The 24,131-nt window shown below is 43.3% G+C and overlaps 1 protein-coding gene across 2 annotated transcripts in view; it reads right to left on the bottom strand.

The window, feature by feature from the left end:
* Nucleotides 1–24,131, bottom strand: part of SCHIP1 (schwannomin interacting protein 1) — a 79,060-nt gene that overhangs the window by 35,430 nt on the left and 19,499 nt on the right. For both annotated transcript variants that reach the window (XM_036755336.1, XM_036755335.1), the window contains exon 2: nucleotides 7,350–7,468. In XM_036755336.1, coding sequence (XP_036611231.1) covers nucleotides 7,350–7,468 — 119 coding nt within the window. The remainder of the gene's footprint in view (nucleotides 1–7,349; nucleotides 7,469–24,131) is intronic.

The following is a 24,131-nucleotide window of genomic DNA, read 5'->3' as shown; positions in this document are numbered from 1 at the left end:
AGGAATGCTCCCTAATAGCAATTTGCTTCTCTTTCAGCTCTGGAAAAGGAATAAAATTGCTTTTCATAATTCAATTGGTTTTGATCAGATTTAATATCTTATATCTTCTCCCCCACCAAAAAAAAGTTATCCTTCAGAAGGGCAATATTTGAGAGCATCAGGGGGTATGCCTTGGACATCTGGGCATGGAACAGCTTAATAATCATTTTGAATTTCCAGTAAAGTCATTTATTCACATCTCGCTAATTCGGAACATGTGATCATTTGGATATAACTCAAGTTTATACCTTAATCTAGGAAACTAATTGTATAAATAAAGCAATGATAAGCACCTAAGATTCTATGCAGGCTTCCTATAGTAGATGTGTTTGTTCTAAGAGCATTCTTTTCTTTCTATGGTCTGCCAGACTAAGCTATACCATGGCTTTGAAACAAAGCTAATTTTTCTACACTCCACTTGGAGTTGATCAAAACCATTCTGGCCCCTTTCCTTATAGGAGAGCACATATACGTTACTGCTGATATCAAAAAGCAAATAATTTTCTTTCTCCAAAATCACTTTGGTCTGATTTGCCATGTAAACCACAGATAAACACAGCCATGAGGTTTGGGTTTGTTTTTATCTATATGCCACACCGATAGACACTCACCCACCCATGAACTTGCTGTTAATAATACTGTATCCAAAGAATCTGAAAGGACGTTTGAGGAAAAGTATCTTTTTTCATTTGACTTTAAATATTCAGTATTCTGCTTGTATACTCCAGCTCTGGGAAAGGACAAGAAAGACACAGAAATCTGGATTTGAGGGATGTTCAAATCGGAGTGATATGTAAGCTGTGATCCCCACCAAAGCAGCTGCTAACACACCCCGGGCCCCTGGGGGAATCTCTGTTCCTGACAATAACCCCCAGTGCCTGGAGAATCGCAACATTTCCTCTTCTCGGAGCACAACCCCATTAATTACATTTATACTTTATGAGAAAGGAGGCCCAAGGCACACAAGTGAACAAGAGGGGTGGGGTGAGATATGAGAAGACAGGAGAGAATCTTACTCATTAAAGTGGCTTCTTGACAACATTAATTTCCCCCCAGATGTCACAGCCCTAGAATATAAAGCAAAACTTCCGTGTTTATGTTATAAAGACTCATCCTGCCCTGTGTTATTTTGGTACTGAAAGAAAGTTTCCATCCCTTAGATTAAGAAAAGGATAAACAGAGGTATAAAAAGTCCTGTTAAATTATCCATAAACAAAATTCTTAAAAAGAAAATATAACTAAACATAATAATTCTTTTTTTGGAGTGGATTGTGATTTCTTTGTTATACAAGGCTCCCAGGAAAGAAACTGCTTCTATCAATGATCATTAGTGAAAACACTAGGCTGAGGGGCTTGATGACGGAGGGAGGGTTACACAGGACTTGCCCCCTGGGGTGGGGCCCACCTCTCCAATCACCATGCCTGCCTTCCTGATCTGGAGAGACCCACCTCACTTAGGGGGTTTCTCCTCTGCTGATTTTGGGCCCCTCCACTCCTTTTTAAATTTTGCTGTCGATTTTTTTAGGTGGTGAAAGCGTCAGCAAAGCCAGAGTCATTTTTTTAAAGGCCTGGCTGAAAGCATTCATTGAGCAGCTTTTTGAATTTTAAAAAGCATTGTTTGTATTTGTTCCCTTTTCAGGTTGAGCCTCACTCAGAAGAATAAGCAAGGAGGGCATGGAGTCAAGGAATGTAGAAAGTTGGCATCCCTCAAGCGTTGGTAGGCCATTCAAGGCCCTTCTGGAGGTTATTGTAAGTTTCTTTTCCACATATATTATACAACTTGTTTTAGACTCGACAGGAAGATAACTTCCTGAGCTCACAACATCTGGAGAACCTAGTGGTCAGGGAAACCAACTGAGATGGCATCACAGACCCCGAGATGAGAGAAGCAACAGAAACAACCGCTCTCTAAGCCCCTGATGCTGAATGGATAGGATTCTTACAGAGTACGTCCAAATTTAATGACAACAGTCAATGCAATTTATAGAAATACTAGAGTGAAGTAATCAACACGAGGGGAAAATATACAGCAGGATGCCAACGACAGAAATGGGAAGAATAGCAACAGAAATCAAAATGGAATATTGTATAATTATCATGCCCAAACTCGGATCTACAGAAGAGATAAGGGAATGTATGCCTCTTTCTTTTTGTAGAGGTGGGGGCCATGGATGGGGAGTATTCTGGTGGATTGGATGACTGGATTGCTTACTTTCACTGAGATCCTTTTTTCTTTGTTATAAGATAAAGCTCTCTGGAGGGGAAGAGGGACATGTTGGGAAATGAAGGGGACATCAAAACAAACGCCATTAATAATAATGTTTTAGCAAAAAAGTTAAAATGAACCTTGGTCTTGGAAAGTTAAATGAGACACCTTCCTGTGGTGTCAGCCATCTCGTTCAAGCTATGATCCAGGAGAATGTACCTATTCTTGATTGTAACGGGCACATTTCATCAGAAGAATGATCAAATCTTGGCATTAGAAGGGACCTTTGAGATTCCTTTAATCCAAGCTTCTCAAAGTATGGTCTGGGCCCCCCCAGGCCCTTTTGGGGGCTACTAGAACAAAATAACTTTCATAATAATAGCAAGACTTTTTAATATGGTACATATAACACACATATACAAAAGTTCTTTTGGGGGCTGGGGCTCGATAATTTTTAAGGGAGTAAAAGGGTCCTTAGGCCAAAAAGCTAATCCAAGCCACTCATTTTACAAATGAAGAAAGCGTGTCCCAGGGAGGCCCATGTAAGTCATAAATTTATTGACCTTTAATTTCTCTGCCTCATTGTTATCTCTCTCTCTCTCTCTCTCTATCTCTCTCTCTCTCTCCCTCTCCCTCTCTCCCTCTCCCCCTCTCTCCTCTCTTCCGTCTCTCTGTCTCTGTCTCTTTCCCTCTTTCTCTATGTCTTTGTCTGTCTGTCTCTCTCTATATATCTCTCTCTCTCTCTCCCTCTCCCTCTCTCCCTCTCCCCCTCTCCCCCCTCTCCCATCTCTCTCTCTTTCTCTGTCTCTCTCTCTCTCTCTCTCTCTCTCTCTCTATCTCTCTCTCCCCACCTTTCTCTGTCTCTCTCTCTTTGTCTGTCTCCTTGTCTCTTGTCTCTTGTCTCTGTCTCTGTCTCTCTCTGTCTTTATAAGTGGTTTTGACTCATACAAAGCTTCAGGATTCTACTGGGCTTTTTCAGGCCTTGGGGAGATATTCAGTCATGTATGACATTAACGTATTTCCCAGGTTTTGCTTGAAAGTGAACTACAAATGTTGATATTCCTTAAAATGCTTAACTTACACCCATAAGGTAGAAGAATTACCCATAAGTACGGAATAGAAGTCCAGGGATTTGCATTGGGGGTTATTAACCGTAATTTCTATTCTTTGAATGCGATTCTGCCTAGTTCCTAATGCCCCTGGAACACAAGAGCTTTTTCCATTCTTTACAGATGTATCATAGCTTCAACACAAAGAACCAATGCCGAGCTAATGATATATAGCTTTAAAGGTTGTTGGATTGTCTAAGAGGGCCATGACATGTTTGGTTTGGAGTGTAACTAAACCCTGCTTCTAGAGGGTAGAAATAATTTGAAGGGAGATAAATAACCCAGAATATGGGACATTTTATCTAGAATGAGATCCAGAGAGGCTGGTTTCTCTCAAAACATGTTGTGAAAGCAGGTGTGAAGGAAAGAACATTGGGTTTGGAGTCAGATGACCTGGGTTCAAGACTCACATTGCCATTGTATGGCTTTGGACAAGTACCTGGCCCTCTTTAGCTTTCAACTGGAAAATGAAGGGGGAGACTTCTGGGGGGCGGAGCCAAGATGGCAGCTGGAAAGCAGGGACTTGCCGTAAGTTCCCCGCTAGGTCCCTCCAAAAACCTATAAAAAATGGCTCTGAACAAATTCTAGAACTGCAGAACCCATAAAATAGCAGAGGGAAGCAGGAATCCAGCCCAGGACAGCCTGGATGGTCACCGGATGAGGTCTATCGTGCATGGAGCTGGGGGTGGAGGAGAGCGGAGCCCAGCGTGGGTGACGGCAGGACCAACCAGATCAGGAGCCAGGAGGAACAGGCCCTAGCACCCTGAATCAGTGACCTGTGGCAGTTACCAGACTTCTCAACCCACAAACACCAAAGACAACAGAGAAGGTTAGTGGGAAAAGCTGCGGGGGACAGAGTGGAAGGAGTTCAAAGTTTGGCACTGCCCCAGGGGCAGTGGGGGGGGGTGCAGCTACAGAATTACAGCTGCAGTTGCTTCCAGCCCCAGGCCCACCTGGCGGGAGGAATTAAGTGGCAGATCAGAGCAGGAGTGCAGAGCCTGCTTAAGATCCCAGTCAGGTCCTGGCTGGCGGTTCTTGGGGCAGGAAGAGCGCTGCTGTGGCAGAGCTGGCTGTATAGAAACAGCTCTGAAAACAACAACACATCCCCTCAAGTTTGGAACAAAGTACTCTTTACTCTACAAGTGGTCATACCCTGACAAAAGACTCAAGGGTCAAATAAGTTGGCTGGGAACATGGCCAGGCAGCGAAAATGCTCTCAGATTCAGACTCAGACTTTGGAATCTTTCTTTGGTGACAAAGAAGACCAAAATATATAGCCTAAAGAAGTCAACAAAGTCAAAGAGGCTATCTCAAAAGCCTCCAAGAAAAACACGAACTGGTCTCAGGCCATAGAAGAGCTCAAAAAAGATTTGGAAAAGCAAGTTAGAGAAGTAGAGGAAAAATTGGGATGAGAAACGAGAATGATACGAGAAAACCATGAAAAACAAGTCAATGACTTGCTAAAGGAGACCCAAAAATACCGAAAAAAAAAAAAAGAAAAATGAAGGGGTTGGATTAAATGACCCTGAAGGTTTCCCTCGGCTCAAAATCTATGACTATACGATGAGAGATTCTGAAACAACACTGATTTGTCAGAATCTTATAATGATCTAGCCTCATCATCCATGATGGTCATAAAGCAATTGTGTTTGAACTCTAACACTTCTGCTTTCAGCATGGTCCATGGAGCCAATGTCTGGAAGAGCAGCTGGATTGACTGAATACACACAAGGAATTTGTTTTAGAGTTGACCATTTTTAAGGCCTCCAGAGGTTGATTTTTAACATATTACAAAGAGGTAAAGATTCCAAAAGAATGGAACAGATCATGAATGGTATTATTGGGAAAAAGAGATGAATTAGAAGACATCAGCAACTGCTAGTCCATATACCTGCTTTCTCATCTCCATACAATCTTTACAAGAGTGGTCTGTGGGGGATATAGAAGGACAGAGAGAAGAAGGGGAGGGGGAGATAAGATCCACTCTGGTGGAAGGAGTGCCCACACTGATCAGTGTTCCATCGTGGCTCTCACAGAGCTGTGAAACCAAAGAATTAGGAAAGACCCATCTCCTCATTGTACAAATGAGGAAACTGAGGCCCAGAAAGATAAGGAGATAAAGCCTAAGGTTACAACAGTTATAAGAGGATGATGCAGGTCTGTGGACTCCAGAGAGTTTTTCATTATAGTATCCTGCTACAATCTGGCCCCCAAATGACAGGATGAGCTCCTAATGGCTTCTGTTCATGAAGAACATGTTATTCTTCTTTATGAAGACCTTGAAGGAAAAAGGGAGAGTTTCTAACTTGGAGAGGGATCTAGAAATGCAAGGTGAAAGTAGCATCTCCTCAGCATTGCCATCACCTTAAAGCACTGCAATAGGAGTCAGAGGCCTCAGGTTTGGCTCTCACCTTTGACCCTTCCTATTTGTGTGTCTTTGGACAGTCACGTTTGCTCCTCATCTGTAAAAGGAGGATATTGGACCAGTCCACCTTGGAGTTCCTTTCCAGCTCTTGATTTGTGCTCCTAGGATCTTTGTTTAAAATAGGGACCATCATTTGGAAGAAATGCCACCCTTCAGAGTACATTTAAAGAGCTGTCTTAAAGTAATGGTCTTTAAAAAAAACCCAGAGGTAAGAACAAAAGATTGGGTAGCCACGCAAAACACAGCCAGCCAAAGCCCTAACAGCTGGTACCAAGGGCAAGCTTCACAAAATAATAATATTAACAATAATGACTAGCATTTATAGAGTCATTTACATATGTTATATCATTCAATCCTCATCTCACCCCTGTGAGGGGGTGGCTATTATCATTCCTATTTTACAGCTGAAGAAACTGAGCCTGAGAGGTTAGATGACTTTCCTAGAGTCACACAATTAGAAAGAATTTGAGGCAGGATCTGAACTCAGGTCTTCCTGATTCCAAGTACATCTAACTATGTGGCGGAGAAGAAAAGAAAAAGACAGGGCATCTAGGTGGCACAGTTGATAGAGCACTGGCCCTGGAGTCAGGAGGACCTGAGTTCAAATTGACCTCAGATACTTACTAGTTGTGTGACCCTGGGCAGATCACTTAACCCTGATTTCCACTTAAAAAAAAGGTATTCAGGGGGCCTCATCCAATCAATACTTGAACCACGGGTGACTCAATTCTACCTTGACAAATACAGACTCCTAACTGAAATGGCTTTACAAATTCAGCTGAGGAGTGTAGGTGGGGAGAGAGACCCCAGGGCACAAGGACCCTGTGGGATGCCAGGGATACCAGGAAACAGCTGGAAAGGGGGGTGGGGAGCCACACCATAAGGGAGCTGCTCACTTTCATTATTTACTCTGGTGAATTAGTTGCTGAGCTCATCTGTTTTCACTTCACTGAAGGAGTACAGGTGATATGAGTGCCCGCACCCCAGCTGCTTCTGCCCTCTGTGCACTGACTGCTCCCCAAGGCCCTTAGAACCTAACAAATTCAAATGTGATCCTTCAAGAAAATGAGCCCAGGGAGAAATGAGAATGAGAGTCTCAATGTAACTGTGAGCACGGACACTGGAGTTCTTAGAGTCACCTCCATTCCCTGACATCCACAGCATCGCATGGACGATGCTGGCAGCTTCGGGAGGGCTTAATGGAAATGTTGGTGGGTTGCCACCTTGCTTTGGCTGCTTTTGTGGCTGCCTCAGGGTGGCTCAATTCCATCCTGGCAAATGCTAAGTCATAACTGAAATGGGTCTAGAAAAGTGAAAGAGAGAAAGCTGACCTCAGACAACTCGGCCACTGGAAAATAAAAATAAAAAAATAAAAAAACCCAACCCAATAACAAAGCACCTTGAATTTAGATGGCCACTTTAAGGATACCATCACTCAAAGCTTTTTCAGGGTCCGCTTTCATTTAAGACACATTCTGTCCGACTTTAGGCAGATGTAAAAAATGATTAGGCAGGTGAACGTGTGCAAGCGAGTATCAGAGACAATGATTCCAAGGAGGAGTTGACTCACCGGGAAGAAAGGCTTGGTTTCCCACTTTTGCTGCAGCTGGTATAAATTCCTGGGCCATCATCAAAGAAACTCCCAAGCGCCAACTTCTGCCTGATGGATTCTCTCTCATTTTTCTGTGCCTAAAATTTTGGGAACAGAACCAAAGGTACTGATAAGTGCACCATGCCTGACTTGACTGCTAAGTTTCTTAGATCTGTAACACTAGAAGGGAATTATGCCCACATGGCTGACTCATAACAAAGGCGGCAGAAATGTTTGTGGGAGGTAAAGTGAAACAGGAGGTACTTTGGCTTGGTGCCCTGGGCTGGCCCCCCTCTGCAATCAGTTTTAATTTTTCATTTCATTTCATCATTTCTCTGGAATCACTGTCATCATCTTGACCCAGTCTTTGGCAGGAGAGGGGACGAGGCAATTCTGCAGAAGGCCTTTCCCAGTCCACCAATGTGCTAGCACCTTCCCCTCTCAGATTGCATTCCATCTACACCAAACATATTTTGTACGTACCTGGTAATTTACATGTACGCTTCCCCATTGGAATGCAAACTCCTTGAAGGCAGGGACTATTTTTTTTTGCCTTTCTCTGTATCCCCAGCACTTGCAACAGTACCTGGCACATAGTAGGTGCTTGATACATGGCTTGTTAATTGATTGATGAGACTATGAGGATTTCTCTCTACATGTCTAGTCTAAACAAAGTTAAATAAGGAAACGATTCCCTTCAATCCAATCAGAAAGGGATCAGAGGTCATCTAGTCCAATGCCCCCATTTTGGAGCAGAGGAAATTGACACTTGGATTAGTTAAGGTCACACAGACACAAAAGGTGAAGCCAGAATTTAACCTGGTCTTCTGACTCCAAAGCCAGTTCCATTCCCATGCCACCATCTTTCTTGACCCCTTTCCCCTGCCCCAACATTCTCCCCTCTAATCGCTCAATCAACAGGCATTCATTAAGTGCCCACAGCATGCCAGGCACTCCTGCCACCCTGCTGAAAATCTGACATGCTTTCCCACCCCGCCCCCTTCAGAACCCATCCTGATTTTGCAAGGTTTGGAATGTAGGAAAAGATTAATAATTAGCATTTCATAGCACTTTATGTAACACAACTGATTTGCAATTTGAAGCAGCTAGGTGGCAGAGTGAGTAGAACTGAACCAGGAGCCAGGAAAACCTGAGTTCAAATCCTGACTCAGTCACTTACTAGCTGGGTGATCCTAGGCAAGTCACCTAGCTGCTCAGCCTGTGTCTTCATCTATAAAATGGCAATACTACTACTAGTACTGCTACTACTACTACTGCTGCTGCTGCTACTACTCCTACTACTACTGGTACTACTACCACCACCTACATCTCAGGGCTTTTGAGAGGCTCAAATGAGGTAATGTATTTAAAGTGCTTTGCCAATCTCAAAGCACTCTATAACTGCTAGCTATCATGATGATTATAATCAAGGCTACTGGATTTGCTTTGTACACATGCTCATCCTTTTTAAGGGAAAAAAAGACTGGGCAGGAAAAGGATTGTACAATTGGACTGGAGATGATTTACAGGTATTTACAACATCCTTCCTTTCCCCTGAGGAATCCCACCAAGACACAAAAAACCTTCAAAATAGAGGCAGAGGCAAATGGTCATCAAGAAACAGAAGGAATCCTGGCTGGGGAACAGGTATTTCCATGCCACGTCATCGGGCATTGCAACAATTTTGAATTCAGGGGAGGGTCACCACATCACGTTACAGAGTCAGGGTCACAGATCACAGAACGATCATGTTAGAAGGAACCTTCAGCGTCATCCAGTCCTTATTTTACCGAGGAAGAACCTGAGTACCAGAAAGGTCAAGTCGTCTGACCAAGGTACACAGACAGCCAGGGCTAAGGAGGGACCCGGAGCATTCTGGTTTCCACACAGCGAATTCAGCACTTCTGCATCGACCAGCTCCCAGCTCTGCTTTCTTACAATCTCACAGATCTGAGATTTAGAACTACACGTGGACCTTGGAGATCATATGACCTAAAACTATTCCTTTTTACAGGTGAGGTGGCTGAATCCCAAAGAAGTGAAACCACTTGTGCAAGTTCAGACAGGCCACAAGGGGAAGGACTGGGATTCAGAACCAGGCCTGCTGAATCTAAGTGAGAAACGGAGAGGGGGTCCAAACCTAGGATTTCATCAATGTGGGCCACTCCAGATATCTAATGTCCTTCCAGCAGTACCAATCAGCGACTCCTCCATCATCTATATCATTACGGAGCTGCTGGGGCACCCACAGTCCCTGAGCCAGTAGGTGGCATTGGCAGGATTTGAGTCCAGGCCTTCCTGACTCTAAGTCTGGAGTCTGCCCACTAGAGCAGGGTGCTTCTCTCCGGATTTCATAGAATTCCTCTTTTTCCTTTTGGCACATATCCGGAGTGCAAGGGGAATTGTAATACTGCTCTTTCTGTGTATTAGACATTTAGCTAAATAATTATTGTTGCACATACAATTATAATGCTGACTTCACAGATTTATTATTAGTGCTTTCTAGGGTAGCCCCAAGGCCTTAAAAAGCAACTAAAAGCTTGGAGAGGTAAATAAGAACAATTTTAATTTTATTAATAACTTTTTCAACTTTGTATGTATGCATTTCAAGAATATAGGCCTGAGCACCCAGGGTCATCTTGACAAAACAGAATTAGCTATCTCTTGAAATTAAAAAAAATCTCCAAAATTCTGCAATCTATTATAAATGCCAAATTTATCCAACTTCATCAATGTCCCTCCTGGTGAGGCTATTTCCCATTCCATGTAAAAGTAGTGGAACAAGTCACCAGATTTCCTGTGAAAACCAAGCCTAAGGTCCTTAAGGTCTGAAGAGTGGGTCACTGAAGTGGACTTTCAAAGAAATACAACGTAGAATTCTGATCAATACAGAGACTAGTCATGTCTGATAGTGAAGTGTGTCTCCTGCCTCTTTTCAGAAAGGTAGTGGCATATGTGGGTATAACGAGGCATACATTGCCAGATGTGGACAGCGTATCAATTTGTTGTACTTATTTGTTACAAGGGAGAGTTCCTTATAGAGGGAAAGTCACTGGAATTCTCTCTCTCTCTCTCTCTCTTTCTCTCTCTCTCTCTCTCTCAAAAAGCATCAATGTAGTCTTTTTAATCAATCACAAAGTATCAGTCCAACATGTGTTCCACTACCCTATGCTATTCAGTGTAAAAGTCCAAATAAATATTAGTTAAATATTGTTAGAGATACTTGTTCGATATTAAATGAATATTTGTCAAAGAAAAAATAAATGCAATGTATAACAACAATTTGGCACTGATGGTATGGCTAAGGTCAACATCCTTATCGAAAAAGTTGGCTAAAATTCTCTAGAAGCTAAAGCACCAAGGGAAAAAAAAAGATGCAGGAACACAGCCTTGATTTCATGGCTTGGAAGACTTTGCTTGATAGTGGGAGTGGCGTGAGGGGGCAGCTTTCTATATTTTAATTTACACTGAACACAAGCCAATCCCTCAAAGTGAACACTCAGCTTCATTCTCTATCTTCACCTCCTGGGAGGCAAAGCTGTAGAGTGGAAAGTGTATCAGTCTTACAGTTATGAGGACCTGGGTTCAAACTGCACCTTTGAAATTTAGCTGTGTGGTGTTGGGCATGCGGTGTGTGGGCAAGCCACTTCCGTTTTATGAGCATCTGTTTTCCTCTCCACAGAATGGCCCACCTCATTGCCTTGTCAGGAGCAGTTGGGGGAATGTATGGAAAGTGTTTTGTCAAATATTGTATAAATGCTACAACGCCACACAAGCGGCAGCTGTTTGTTGTTTTTATTGTGTTTGTTCTTGTTGTCACTACTACTCCAAGGTCATTTTCTGAGTATAGCGGGACGCTTACCACTAAAACCGTTTCCACACATCAAAGATCTGGGATTTTGTGAAGATGCGAACTCTCTTGACAGGCACATTTTGTTAACAGATAACTTAGAAATGACAGAAGCTTTAAAAACCAAAGCCAAAATCCCAAACCTAGCCCAGTATCTATTCCTCAAGGCCAGACAAGATTCATTCATCTTCATTGCACCAGGCTCAGTGCCTCCAGCCTTGGAGACCCCGTCCTTAGATTCTCATGTGCTTCAATTCTTTTTCGGGCGCTTTCATTTATGGAAAACACTAGCCAACTCTCTCAATAAGGATGTTGACCTCATCTATAAGACCGATGCCAAATATATCATTATACATTGTATTTTCTTTCTTTTTTTTCTTAGACAATTCCACTGGGGGCAAATACAATTCCAAGCATTTCAAATAATGGGCTATTGCCAAACTTAGCATCAGTTATTCCGCATTCAGTCAATGTGCTGCAGTCGGGACCAGATGATTTTTTTTTCTCCCGAGTGAGCCCATGGGCATCTATATGCATTTGTAAATTTCAAAGCCCTACTGTTTCCCCAGGAATAATGTCCTCTGGGTTTTTCCCTCCTCTGACCCTGCGAGCCCAGATCAATGAGGCAGGGAGAGGAACAGCTGTACATCGCCTGTGCATCTCCCCAGCACATGGGGAGGTTTGGCAAATCCATCTCTTTGGCCGTGGGTGGAAGAAGCTATGCCCACTTCAGCTCTGAAAAATCAGCTTTTGGAAATACTCAAAACACACACGGCAGCATCTTCAGGCTGGCTGTGATTATGAAAAGCAAAGAATCATCGATTCCCGGATTGAGAGCTAGAAGGAGCCTCAGAGGCTGGCTCATCCAGTCCCTCATTTAGAGCTCAGCAAACTGAGGCCAGGGCAGGTAATAAGTCCCTTGTCCAAGGTCAGGCAGGGAATAGGCATCAGAGGTGGCATGGATTCTCTACCCTCTGGTTCCAAATCCCTTCTTTCCACTGGAACTGAGGTACAGAGTCTCATCTTTATGAGGCAGGAAAGTAGTTCAGAGCCCAACAAAACAAAAATCATCTTTGGATTCAGTGTATTGAGCCCTGGGCTATCACTGCCCATAGCCTCTTGTTGAACTCCCCTGTGTCATCTTCTGAGCAAGACCGCCAAGGCTCACAATGACTCTAACAGAAGCAAAACTGGAACTTGCCCCTGGCTAGCAGGGCTTTGCCACAGGGTACCAAGACAGGGCAGGGGTAGGGAGTAGGGGGAGGGGAGAGAATGCTTCCTCCTAGTTATCTCCATCCCCACACCTTACACACTTTACAATCCTGTAGAGTCATAGGGCATGACAGCCCTCATCCCTACCCCTGCAGCCACTGAATACCCGCTTTCAAATGCAATTGCCCAGGTGGAGTTTTGGCCCGTATAATGCTTAATGGTAGGGCTGTAGGAGCCTAAGAACCTTTCAGAAACAACCCAATTCACCTTCTGCTACTGCTCCCCCTGCCAATGCTTGTACTTATAGTCAGCTAGGTGGGGCAGTGGATAGCACACAAGATTTGAGTTAGGGAAATCTGAGTTCAAATACTGCTTCAGACACTTATTAAGTGTCTTTTCCCAGCCTGTTTTCTTAACTGTAAAATGGGTGATAATGATAGCATTTATTTCACAGGGTTATTGTCTGGATCGAATGAGATAACGCATATAGTGCTTGGCAGATCTTTAAAGCACTGTGCAACATGAATGCTGGCTATCACCACCACCATAGCCATCATCATTGTCATCATAGTCATCATCACCATTATCATCACCATTATGATCATCATGAGAGGACTTATACTAGTCAAGACGCAAAGTAAATAAGTACAAAAAAAGGCTATTTCATAAAAGAGAAATAAAGACAAAACTGTTTTGGGACCATCAGCTGGAAGGGACCACAGAAGGATCCAATCCAACTGTCTTGATTTCTAGATAAGGAAGCTGAGACACAGGTGTCTATTTCTCTATCCACATACACACATATATATGTATGTGTATATATATATATGCATACACGTGTATGTGTGTGTGTGTGTGTGTGTGTATGTGCACCCCAAAAGTCACATAGGTAGCAAGCATCAGAGGCGGCATTTGGACTCAGGCTCTGATTCCAGAGGCAGAGCTCATTCTACATGCCACTTTCCAATTTTATATGAAGAAAAAGAGATCCATTAATCATAGATGACTGACCAAAAGTCACATAAGTAGTCAGTGGCAAGGATGGAATCTGAACCCAGGTCCTTGGACTCTGACTCAGTGGTGTTCCCATTGTGCCAATCTAAGTAAACAGGGACACAGGTGGCTCCCCCCTCCAATGGCTGATTCCCCTTTCCAGTTTGCCGGTCGTCCTCTCCTGTCTCTGGGCTCACAGTCCCCGTTATTCAGGTCTCTTTTTTCCCCATAACAGATGCCCCTTTCACTGGTTTCTTCCTCTCGGTTTTCACAAGCACCAACAACCTCTTTCAGGCTTTATCAACTCATGCTTAGATTATAACATCAGCTTTTCCCTCATTCCTGCAACTCAATGTCATCCAACTCTTTTCTCAGCCTGTCCCTCTCCTCCTCAAGAACCCACAATGACTTCTGTAGGACTATTTTCATAATTGATTATAAACATAAATACATACACCTATGTGAACATTAATAATAATAACTCTAGTCTGATTTCTTTAGTAAAACTCAAGGCACTTTCATGTATGTTAGGTAATTTGATTGATTTCTTTGAGGCAGCTCAGTAGTGCAACAGACATAGTTCTAGCCTTGGAGTCAGGGGAACCTGAATTCAAATCTTGCCCCTGATACTTACTAACCTTGGGGAAGTCACTTAACTAATTGAGCCTCAGTTTCTTCATCTGGAAAAAGAGATGGTTGGAGTAAATGGACTCTAAGGTCCTTTCTATGTTCCTCTGAATCTTGCAGTTACTCTACAAGGTAAGTAAGGCAGGTGATAATTTATTTTATATATAATATAATTATAATATAATATATTATATAGGTAAGGAAACTGAGACCCAGGGGGGTAAGCGGTAATAGCATTTTGAACTTTCAGGTCTCAATTGATAAAGCCAGTCAAAAGAAGTTTTTCTTTTTCTCCCTTTACCCTTAACTCTCTTAATTCCACATCAAGTCGTTTTTTCACTGGCAGGAGACCCTCAGTTGCTCCTCCCCTCCAATGCAATGCAATCAGTCGACAAGCATTGATTAAGCACCTACTATGTGCCAGGTACTGTGCTGGGACCTAGGGATACATATCCAAAGAACAGAATAAGAAGCAAGAGGCTTCCATTTGAATGGGGGAGAAAAAGAGGAGGCATTAAAATGCACCTACTAAGTGTCAGGCACCGTGCTAAGAGCTTTACATGGACACGTGTAAATATACACAAAATAAATAGGAAGAAACTCAGTAGAAATAAACAGGGTCATTTTTTGTGTGTGGGGGGGGGGATCAGCAGTTGAAGATCAGGACAGATTTCTTTACTTTTGGCTTCTCAGATCAAATCCTAATTCCTCAAACTAGCCCAGTCTCACTTTAGAAATCCAAGGTTTTCTCCATTCATGAAGTCCACCAGGGCTTTCCTGACCTAATCAGAGAAGTGTCTTTAGGTCCCTTGGGCACAAGCCCCACTCATTTCTGCTTCTGTATCTTGGATACAGGGGCTGGGAAGGACATCACGGGACATCTAATCCAAACCTCTTATTGGGCGAAGAAACTACATACCAGAATGGTGAAGTAAGCAGGAATAAGTGATTACTAGAGACATAGCTAAGGTGGGTCAACTGGGCCTTTGTCCCAGAGTGTCAGCATTCAGAGTGTGGTGTACTCCTGATCAGGTAGAAAAACAACTGAACCCAGCACTAGTTAGCAAGAATAATTAGTTAAATTAGGAAGCTACCAGATGGTGCCCTTCTTCCCCCCAGTGAGTAATTCAGCCCAGGTGAGTCCTCCCGCCTCTACTGGCCCCCACACCGCTCATTCCCCAGCAATGGCCTCCTGGTAGCCCAGGGCATCTCGAGGGTCAGTCCAAGGCCCAAAGTTTCTTTGCCTCACCCCCAGCTGAATCCATGTTACAAAGCTGTTTTAAGAGCGTATTCCATGCTGCTTTGGCTTAGGCTTGGAATTGCTGTTCGGGGGTCTGATACTGTCCTTTCCCCCACAAATTTCTTGATACAAATGTAAGGTTTAAATAGCCATAATATATGGAGTAATATGCTATACACATATACATATATTTACACCCTCACCCCACATTTCTTGATGCAAATGTAAAGATTAAATAGCTGTATGTGGACTAATATGCTATATACATATACATATATTCACACACACACACACACACACACACACACCTTCCATCTGAATTGACTAAGAATTGGCTTCATGTGGCACATTCCCAAAAGGCCCCAGAACGAGGCTAATTTCGTTTGTAAGTTGTTTGTGTTCTTCCCAGGTTTTGCCATATGGTCTGTTTTGAAGCAATTAGCATGAGCCCCTGGCCTCCATAGGATCTCCAGCCTCGTGATTTCTGGCATCCTCACCCTTAGCAGAAGCTGCAGGGAATAAGGCTGAGAATCTGGAGCCCCTAATGCACAATGCTATTCTCTCTAATAAAAGAGGCTTTTTCTTGCTCCCTGCCCAGCCATGCACAGGTATACTGTAGGGGCACAGCAGTAGAGTTAAATCACAGGTCACCCATCTGAAAAACCATCTGGAATCATGGGGAAAATGTCACCAAACTGCTTACACCCTTAGACCAAGCAGCCCCACGCTATTGGGACCATCCCCTAAGGAGGGCAATGGCAGAATAGAAGGTTCCCTATGGAACTGCATATCCACAGCAACTGTCTTTGTGGTAGCACAACTTTGGAAACAAAGTGGATGCCTGTCATCTAGAGAATGGCTAGACAAAGAACGCTATATGAATGTGCAATGATGGTGCATGGTTGGGCCATAAGAAAGGAAGAATGTGAGGGACCCGAATCCTGCCTCTTGACTCTGCCATGCAACTTTGGGCAGCTTCTCTAGCTTCCTCATCTGTAAGACTGGCGGTGGGGCGGGGGGGGGGGGGTCCCTTCCATCTCTAATGTGCCAGCAAACTTTGAGATTTCTTCTTTTTCTTTTCTGTCATTGATTAGACACGTGTCCAATCTTTACTATTTACAGTTCTTTCTGATCTTTGAATTATAAGCTCCCATACTAGACACTTGTGAATGGGGAATTTGGGAAGGCCTCTTGTAGAAAGTGGGAGCTGAGCTGAGTCTCGAAGCAGAGGAAACCAGGAGGCAGAGGTGAGGTGAAGGGCATTCCAGGCATCGGGGATGGCTAGGGCAAAGGCGTGGTTGGGAGATGGGGTGTCATTTGTACTTGGATCTGAGAGTTCATGGAGGGGAGCAAGGTGTCTAACATAGGCACCTGTAATCCAAGAACAGGCTTCCTGAAAGATTCACGATTATGGCTTCCTTGGTTCAAGATGTACAAATGTGATCCTTTGAAATAGGATTGTTTAAGGGGGAGAAGGGAGCTCAGAACTCAGTCCAACTTCCTTATTTTACAGATGTGGAAACTGAGGTCCAGAGAAGCTCATTCCCTTGCCCAAGTTCCCTTAGCTGCTCAGTGCCAGAGCCAGGAGTACAGTCTGATTCCCCTAGCTCCCAGTTCAGCATTTTTTCCAAACTACCAACGGGCCTCATATATCTCATAATGGCTAGGGAGCCAGAAGTCCCCTGTGCCAACCCACAGAAGACCTGCTGTCACGGGAGGGATGAGAAAATCCAAAAGTTGAGAAACCCAAAGAGCCCCAGAGAGAATATTCGAGGGCCCTGTGATACCTTGTTCCTTTTTTAGTTTGGAGAGTTTTCCAGAGTGCTGGCATGTTCCCAAGCCTGGTAGAGGAATGGGGACCTTTGGCTACAGCCCAGCTGATTCTTAATAAGCATAAGGGTGAGAATTGTGTTTTTCACTATGCATCTTTAAATATAAAATATCTTTGCATGGGGTAGACACTGCCAAGTGGGGCCTATGGTACTACTCTATGATGACTATTCATAGGCTCATTTAAATAAATTATTTTATTTTGGCTGCATAAAACAAAGCCATTTAGTAAGGACCCACTCTTCAAGGCATTCTGATAGGCGATGGCTCCATCCCTAATATTGAGGCACTTCCAGCCTATAGAGGAGTAGATGACCTGTATGAGAATGAACGAAAATGGGTGTGAGGTGGTTACAAAGGAGAGATGAGGGCAAAGAATTCTCTCAAAATTCAAGAAGGGTTAGAACACCATTTTTAGTGAGTGTTGGGGAACCAGGGAAGGTTTGGCACCTTGTCTGAGCTTTGAAGGAAGAAGAAGGTTGTTTGCAAGGCTGAGATGAGTAGAAAATGCCTTTGAGCTGGGGCAGGGGGCAGCTTTCATGAATCCATGCCAAGAACAAGAAATAACTAGTAATCTGGGATGCCCAGGGACCGTGCCCTCTCCCCTCACCCTGGGGGACTGAATTCATTCAACTTTGGAACGCTGCCTGGCACTGAGCCGTCGTGATTGGTGGGTGAATGAAAATGCCCCCAATCCACCATCGACAGCAGGCCCAGACGATGCTTCCTAGCCAATCCTGCCATCCCCCAGGAAAACAGGACCTACATCGCATGAGAATCTAGCCACCTGTTCCATCCCTCCCTTGAATTTCTCTTCTTGCTCTGCTCCACTTACCATTCCTGAGACTTAAACTTTCCCTGAACATGCCTCTCCTCTAGGTGTGGTCATTCTCTATTAGAATATATGCTCTGGGAGGGCAGGCGCTGGCTCACTTTTATGTTTTTATGCTCTACACCTGTTCAGTGCACAAAGTAAATGCTTAATAAATGTTTGATCATTCTTAGTTGACAGTTTGGCTGGGGATGCAGGACAGGCAATAATAGGAAACATGGTGGTCAAGGTTGGAACCAGATGGTGGCCAAATACCTAAAGCTGTCAGCAAAGTCACAGGCATTCATGCAGTCTGGGCTCAGTATGCCAGCACATCCTGGAGGAGCTATGACTGACTGAAAGGGAGGGTCAGCCTCCTTCTTAGATGTATGTGGTTGTTGCCAGTGGGAACTTAGGGGTTAAATGAAGGAATCCAGGAAAGCAGGAGATCACAAAGTTCAGTATCCCATCCTAGAATGGGGCTAAGAAAAGCAAAGAGATGCCAAGTTTTCCTCCTAAGATCGAATGTCAGGCTGGATGCTAGGAACCTCTGAGATCATCTTGTTTACCTCCATGACTTCCTGCATAAACAATGCTTCAAGGCCAGTCTCAACTTTCTAATTCACCCCATCCTCCCAACCCTAGTACATAATTTCACGTTGCCAGACTGTCCCTGCTAGTGAGGTCATCCCTATCTTATCCACGGGGAAGTCTTTGAAGGATAAAGCGAAGTCTGCCCATCTTCCTCCACCCTCCCACCGTCTACACCACAGCCAACACTGATGCTGCAAAACACGTCCTAACTGTTCATTAAGGTTTTGGCTGCTCAGCACCCAGGCAAATCCAACATCAAAGTCAACGCCAATAGTGAAGAATGTCAAATTAAAGGGAGCAGGGCTGTAAATAGCTTGTAAGGATCTAGGAAGATACAGTTAATAATGATATTAATACAATGATGATGACCATGATAACAACAATATATGATAATAGCTAGCATTGATATGACCCGATAAGGCTCCCAAAGAGCTTTACGTACGTCATCTCCTCTGATCTTCACAATAACCCAGGGATATAGATACTGTCATTACCTTCATTTAACAGATAAAACTGAATCTAATTCGTCTAGCATTACACACTTATCTTATCAGAGACTTGTCTGAGGTGGGATTTGAACTCAGATCTTCCGGACTCCAAGTATAACACCCTATTCACTATGGCACCAATTTGTCTGAAAGAGAGAACAGAAAGATTGAGAAAATCAGGAAAAGGGAGAAGTAGGCAAAGGAAAGAGAAAGGTAAGATGGGAAGATGGGGGAAAAGAAAGAGGGCCTCTATGTGAGAAACTGAGACCAACTCTTGAATTATAATTCATTGAAAAATGTAATAATTACCTCAAATGTGCAATACAAAGACAACAAGAGATCGTCCTTGTACTTGGGCAGCCTGGTGATGGCGATCGAAGGGTGCGTGATAACAATAGCGAAGAATAGACAAAGTCATTTCAAGAAGAAGAAGTGGGGGAGGGGAGTTTAAATGGCAAGCCCAGTTAGAAACGGAGGTGGGAGGTCGACTCTTGAGGGCTTCAAATGCCAGACGGAGGATTTCATGTTTTATCCTAGAGTCAGGAAGGAGCCCTTGAAGATTTTTGAGTAGGCAAGTGATACGATTAGGTCTGTGCTGTAGGAATATCAATTAGACAGCCATGTGGCAGGTAGATTTTGACATCAATATTATAAAAATGAACTATTTTGTGGCTTCTATAAGCTGATGAAGAATGAAACCAGTAGAAACAGGACAACAATGTATGCGATGACAACAGTACTGTAAAAAGGGACATTTTTGAAAGCTGTAAGAACTATGATCAGCACAATGACCATCCATGGTTCTGGAGGACTGATGGTGAAACATCCTCTCCATTGCAGAGTGCTGATGGGTGAATTTAGGGTATGGGATGAGACACACATACAAACATACATACCCCCCACATGTATACATACATGCAAACATACACACATACACACACACACACACACAACCATATTTTTGTATACAGCCATTGGGAGCATTTATTTTATCTGATGATGCATATTTGTTATAAGAAATTTATTTTTCTTTCTTTTTTCCCCAATGGGTAGGATGTGGGAGTAAGAGAAAACAGCTATCTGTAAATTTTTTTTAAAGAGGTGGTGTGTGTGTGGGTTGTGTGGGTTTCTTACTGTGAAAAGTTGCACGCACTTTCAGATGAGGTCACCATAATATTAATTTTATTGAACTGTCTTTTTTTTGTTACAAGAGAACTCTCATAAAGTAGGAACAATCTGTAAGTGTTTGTAATGTGAAAGAACACCCCTCCCTTTAAAAAAAAGGATTGAGTGATGGTGAAAATAGAGGGGGTGGAGAGAGCCTGAAAGCAAGGAGCTCAGTTCAGAGATAACAGCAAAGTCTATGAGAAAGGCAACAGTGGTGGTGGTGGTGGTGGTGACGACGGTGACAGCTCTCATTTCTATAAGACTTTAAAGTTTGCAAAGCACTTATCATTTGGTACTTTTCAATAACCCTGTGAGGTAGGTGTTATTATTATTTCCATTTTACAGATGAGGAAACTGAGGCAGGTAGTGATGAAATGATTCGCCCGTAGTCCCATAGCCAACAAGTATCTAAGGTAGGATTTGAACACAGGTCTTTCTGACTCCAAGTCAAGCACTCAATCCCCTGAACCACCCAGCTGCCATTGAGAGCCTGGACTAGGATAGAAGCTTTGCATGTGGACAGCAGGAGACATCGTGGAGGTGAGGCTGATATAATTTGCCAGCTGTTTGGGTTCAGGCATTTTTGTACGGGAGAGATAAATCAGTGATGACTCCAAGTCTGCAAACCCAGGTGACCAGAAGGATAGCACTGCTATCGACAGAACTTCAGAACTTTGGAGGACAGGTGGGTTTGGGGGCACATGTAAGTTCTGATTTAGAAATGGTCAGTTTGAAATCATAGGATCAGAGTTGATCTTACAGGTTATGTAGTCTGACTGCTCCCCTCCCCGCCCCCCCATTTCATAGATGAGGAAAGAGAAGGACAGAGATGTTGATTGACTTGCCTGAAGTAACACAGTGGCAGGGTTGGGGATTGAACCCAAGCCCTCTGACTCCACAGACAACTGGCAATATATGAATGGAGTGAAGGAGAAAGAATAGAGTTGGATATAGAGATTGGAGATTAATCTTCATAGAGATGATAAATGAACTCCTGGGAGATGGTGAAGTCACCAAGGGAGAGAAAAGAGGGGCCAAGAAAGAGTCTGGGGGCTGGAAGGATCCGATGTTCCTCCAAGGAGCCTGAGGAGCAGTCATTGAGAATGAGTGGGGTCACAAAAGGCAAGTGAAGAGAGCCTGTTCTGCCAGTCAACAGAGGGAAAATTTGCCAAGAGCTCAATCAACTGAACTTTGAAGAACCCATTGGCTTGAGCAATTTTGAGATGATTGGTGATCTTGGAGGGAGCCATTTCAGCCTGGTGGTGGTCTCTAAAGACAGATCTCAAGGACCCAGAGAAGTGATTAGAAGGGGAAGAAATAGAAGCAAGGAGTCTAGACAACCTTTTCTATGCATTTGGCTTTAAAAGGAGGAATTCAATTCCACAGGTATTTCTTAAGCATTTATTATGTGCCAAGGCCTTTGCTGGAAGTTAGACACAAAAAGAAATAGTCTCTGGAAAGGTATAGGACAGTAGCTTGATGGAATGGCAAAGTTAACCAGCAACCCCATTCCCTTTAAATGAAAAAATTTAAGTGAAGCCAACCAACACTGGACAAGGTAAATTGCTGAAATATGTAACTGGAAGCCTCAGTTATCTGGAATACTCCTAGTAGGGTACAGTGGAAAGACCTCGGGATTTGGGGTCAGAAGATCTGGGTTCAAATCCTGATTCTGTTACTTAACCACCTGTGTGACCTCAGGTAAATCACCTCAACTTCTCGGATCCTCAGGTGTAAAACAAAGGGAAAAGGTGAAAGGTCAGACAAGATGACCTCTGTGGTTCTTTCCCTCTGTAAGTCTATGATCTCTAAGTCTACACTGGGAATCAGACTTACACAACTTCCAGATCAAATCCCACGATCCTATCTGTACTTTGTGAAGCACTGTATAAATGAGCATGACTATTGCACTACTTAATCATTGTTTGACTCTGGAATGTTTCAAGTAACTCAAAGTCCCTTCAGCACTTAAAAGACCTGATCCTGTAAGGGCTAAGAGAGCACAGAATCCTACTTTTCCTTTTTAATTGTTGATAAGAGGAATCCTTAGCTAGGATGGTGGCTATTTATTATGGTTTCTAAGGAACATTTATTTTCATTCATCTTAAAGAGAATGTAAGCTCAGCTGTGAGTATATTTTAAATAGCGTCCTTTCCAGCTTTTTAATTTTTTATGTGGTTCCCCCAGATCTTTTAACATGAGACCCAGAGAGCAGTTCCCAGGCCAACTGTCATTTTAAAAAATTATACATATAATATACATATATATATACACACATATATGTATATACATATGTATATGTATATATGTGTATACGTATACACACGTTTTTAGAAATAGTAAACTTTCTTTTTCCCTGGCCAATAGAACCCATCAGCACCCCTCTAATGTAACACAGAATGGCCTTTTTGGGGTTTTGTTTTCTATCTTATACCTATTTTCTCTGCTGAGAGAAATCAGAGGCTGCATGGTATATAATTTCCATCACTTTCTTCCCTCTTCCTCAATCAGTATAATTTGATTTACTGTCCAACGACGGCTACACATCCATCCAATTTTGCAAGTCTACTGGGTACGTACAGCGATATTTGATTTGATGAGCCTGTGAGATTGGCTTTCTAGTGTCTGCTGGCTATGGCCTGAAACCCATCTATTTCATGGGGAGTTGCTAAAAACAAATTAAGAGATGTTAAGCAGTAAAGAAAGGAGAAAGATGGCCTGGATATTGTAGATGGAGGATTCTGGAAAGCCAGCTGTCTCTTTCCATCCCATCTGGCGGGAAATGAGTTTTGAGAAGCTACATTTTTTTTTATTACCATATCCCCATTATTACCAGACAACAGTGCTGCACCATCTTGCTGGCCATTAGGCCCTTCCTTCAGGAAAGGCAGCACTTACATCACCTTTTCCTTCCTCTGCCACCAGAGAATCTAATTTTAATTACAGGAAAGTGACCTTGATCAGAGGACTGTTTTGTTTGCTTTCCGAATGCTCCTGGTAAAATCAACCAAAGGCATTCCACAATGTCTTGTCCATCAATGTTCATTCACACATCTGAGGAGTACCTTGCTTTTGCCGTAGGCAATAAGATAGCAAGATGTCAGAGGAGAAACTGTCGGCAGATCAGTAGTACCCTGGTGATGGTAAATTCTTTGTTTGTTGTTAGAGTCTCTTTCTCATCTGATAAATTCTTGCTGTTTTTGCCATGTCTATTTCCCTGTCAACTCATCAGGGACCCCCAGCCTATCAGTGGCTTTCAGAAGAGTGGACCAACACCCAGCTAGGGTGCTATCAGAATAATAATCCCACCTGTGGATCTGAGCTGCCTTCACCTACACATTTGTAGTTAAGGGAGAAAAGTCTACTGGGCGTACAAATACAACAAACATGACGTTTCTCATTCTCAGTAACAGAGCAAGACGTGCAAATGCATTCTGGAAATCTCTGGCCAGGGTCGTATCTTGGGAGCCTCATCTACTGGTCCTTTGTACTAAACCATCAGCCTCCGCTTCCTTTGAAACCAGCCTGAGAATTCCTTCGGTAGAATGAGATAATGGTTCAACAAGGCAACTCTGCTTTGTTTGTTTTTTTGTTAAGGCTATTTCAGACTGTTTCCTGCTTTTGTTTGCGATGTTTCAGATTACTGGCATACTGTTCACTTGTTCCAGAGACCTGGAGCTGACTTTTCCAAGTCCCAGAAACTCAACACAGATCAATGCTTGATCTCCTCAGCATTGATAAGAACGCTGCCTACACTTTCACAAGCCCATTTCAATGCCTACTTTTTGTGTGTGGGGCCAACTGAGGAATGAAGCTCAAGAACCAAAGTATCACCTGTCAGTCTTGTGAGTATCATGGAAATTAATCCCAGAGGTGTTTTTTGAAGGGGTCCACAGGATACAGATCCTACTGATTGTCTACTCTCCCAGACTTCTTCCACAGAGGAAGG

The sequence above is a fragment of the Trichosurus vulpecula genome, chromosome 4, assembly GCF_011100635.1.
Source record: "Trichosurus vulpecula isolate mTriVul1 chromosome 4, mTriVul1.pri, whole genome shotgun sequence".
Lineage (NCBI taxonomy): Eukaryota > Metazoa > Chordata > Mammalia > Diprotodontia > Phalangeridae > Trichosurus > Trichosurus vulpecula.
Note: the sequence above shows the minus strand (reverse complement) of the source record. Positions and strands in the feature narration are given on the sequence as shown.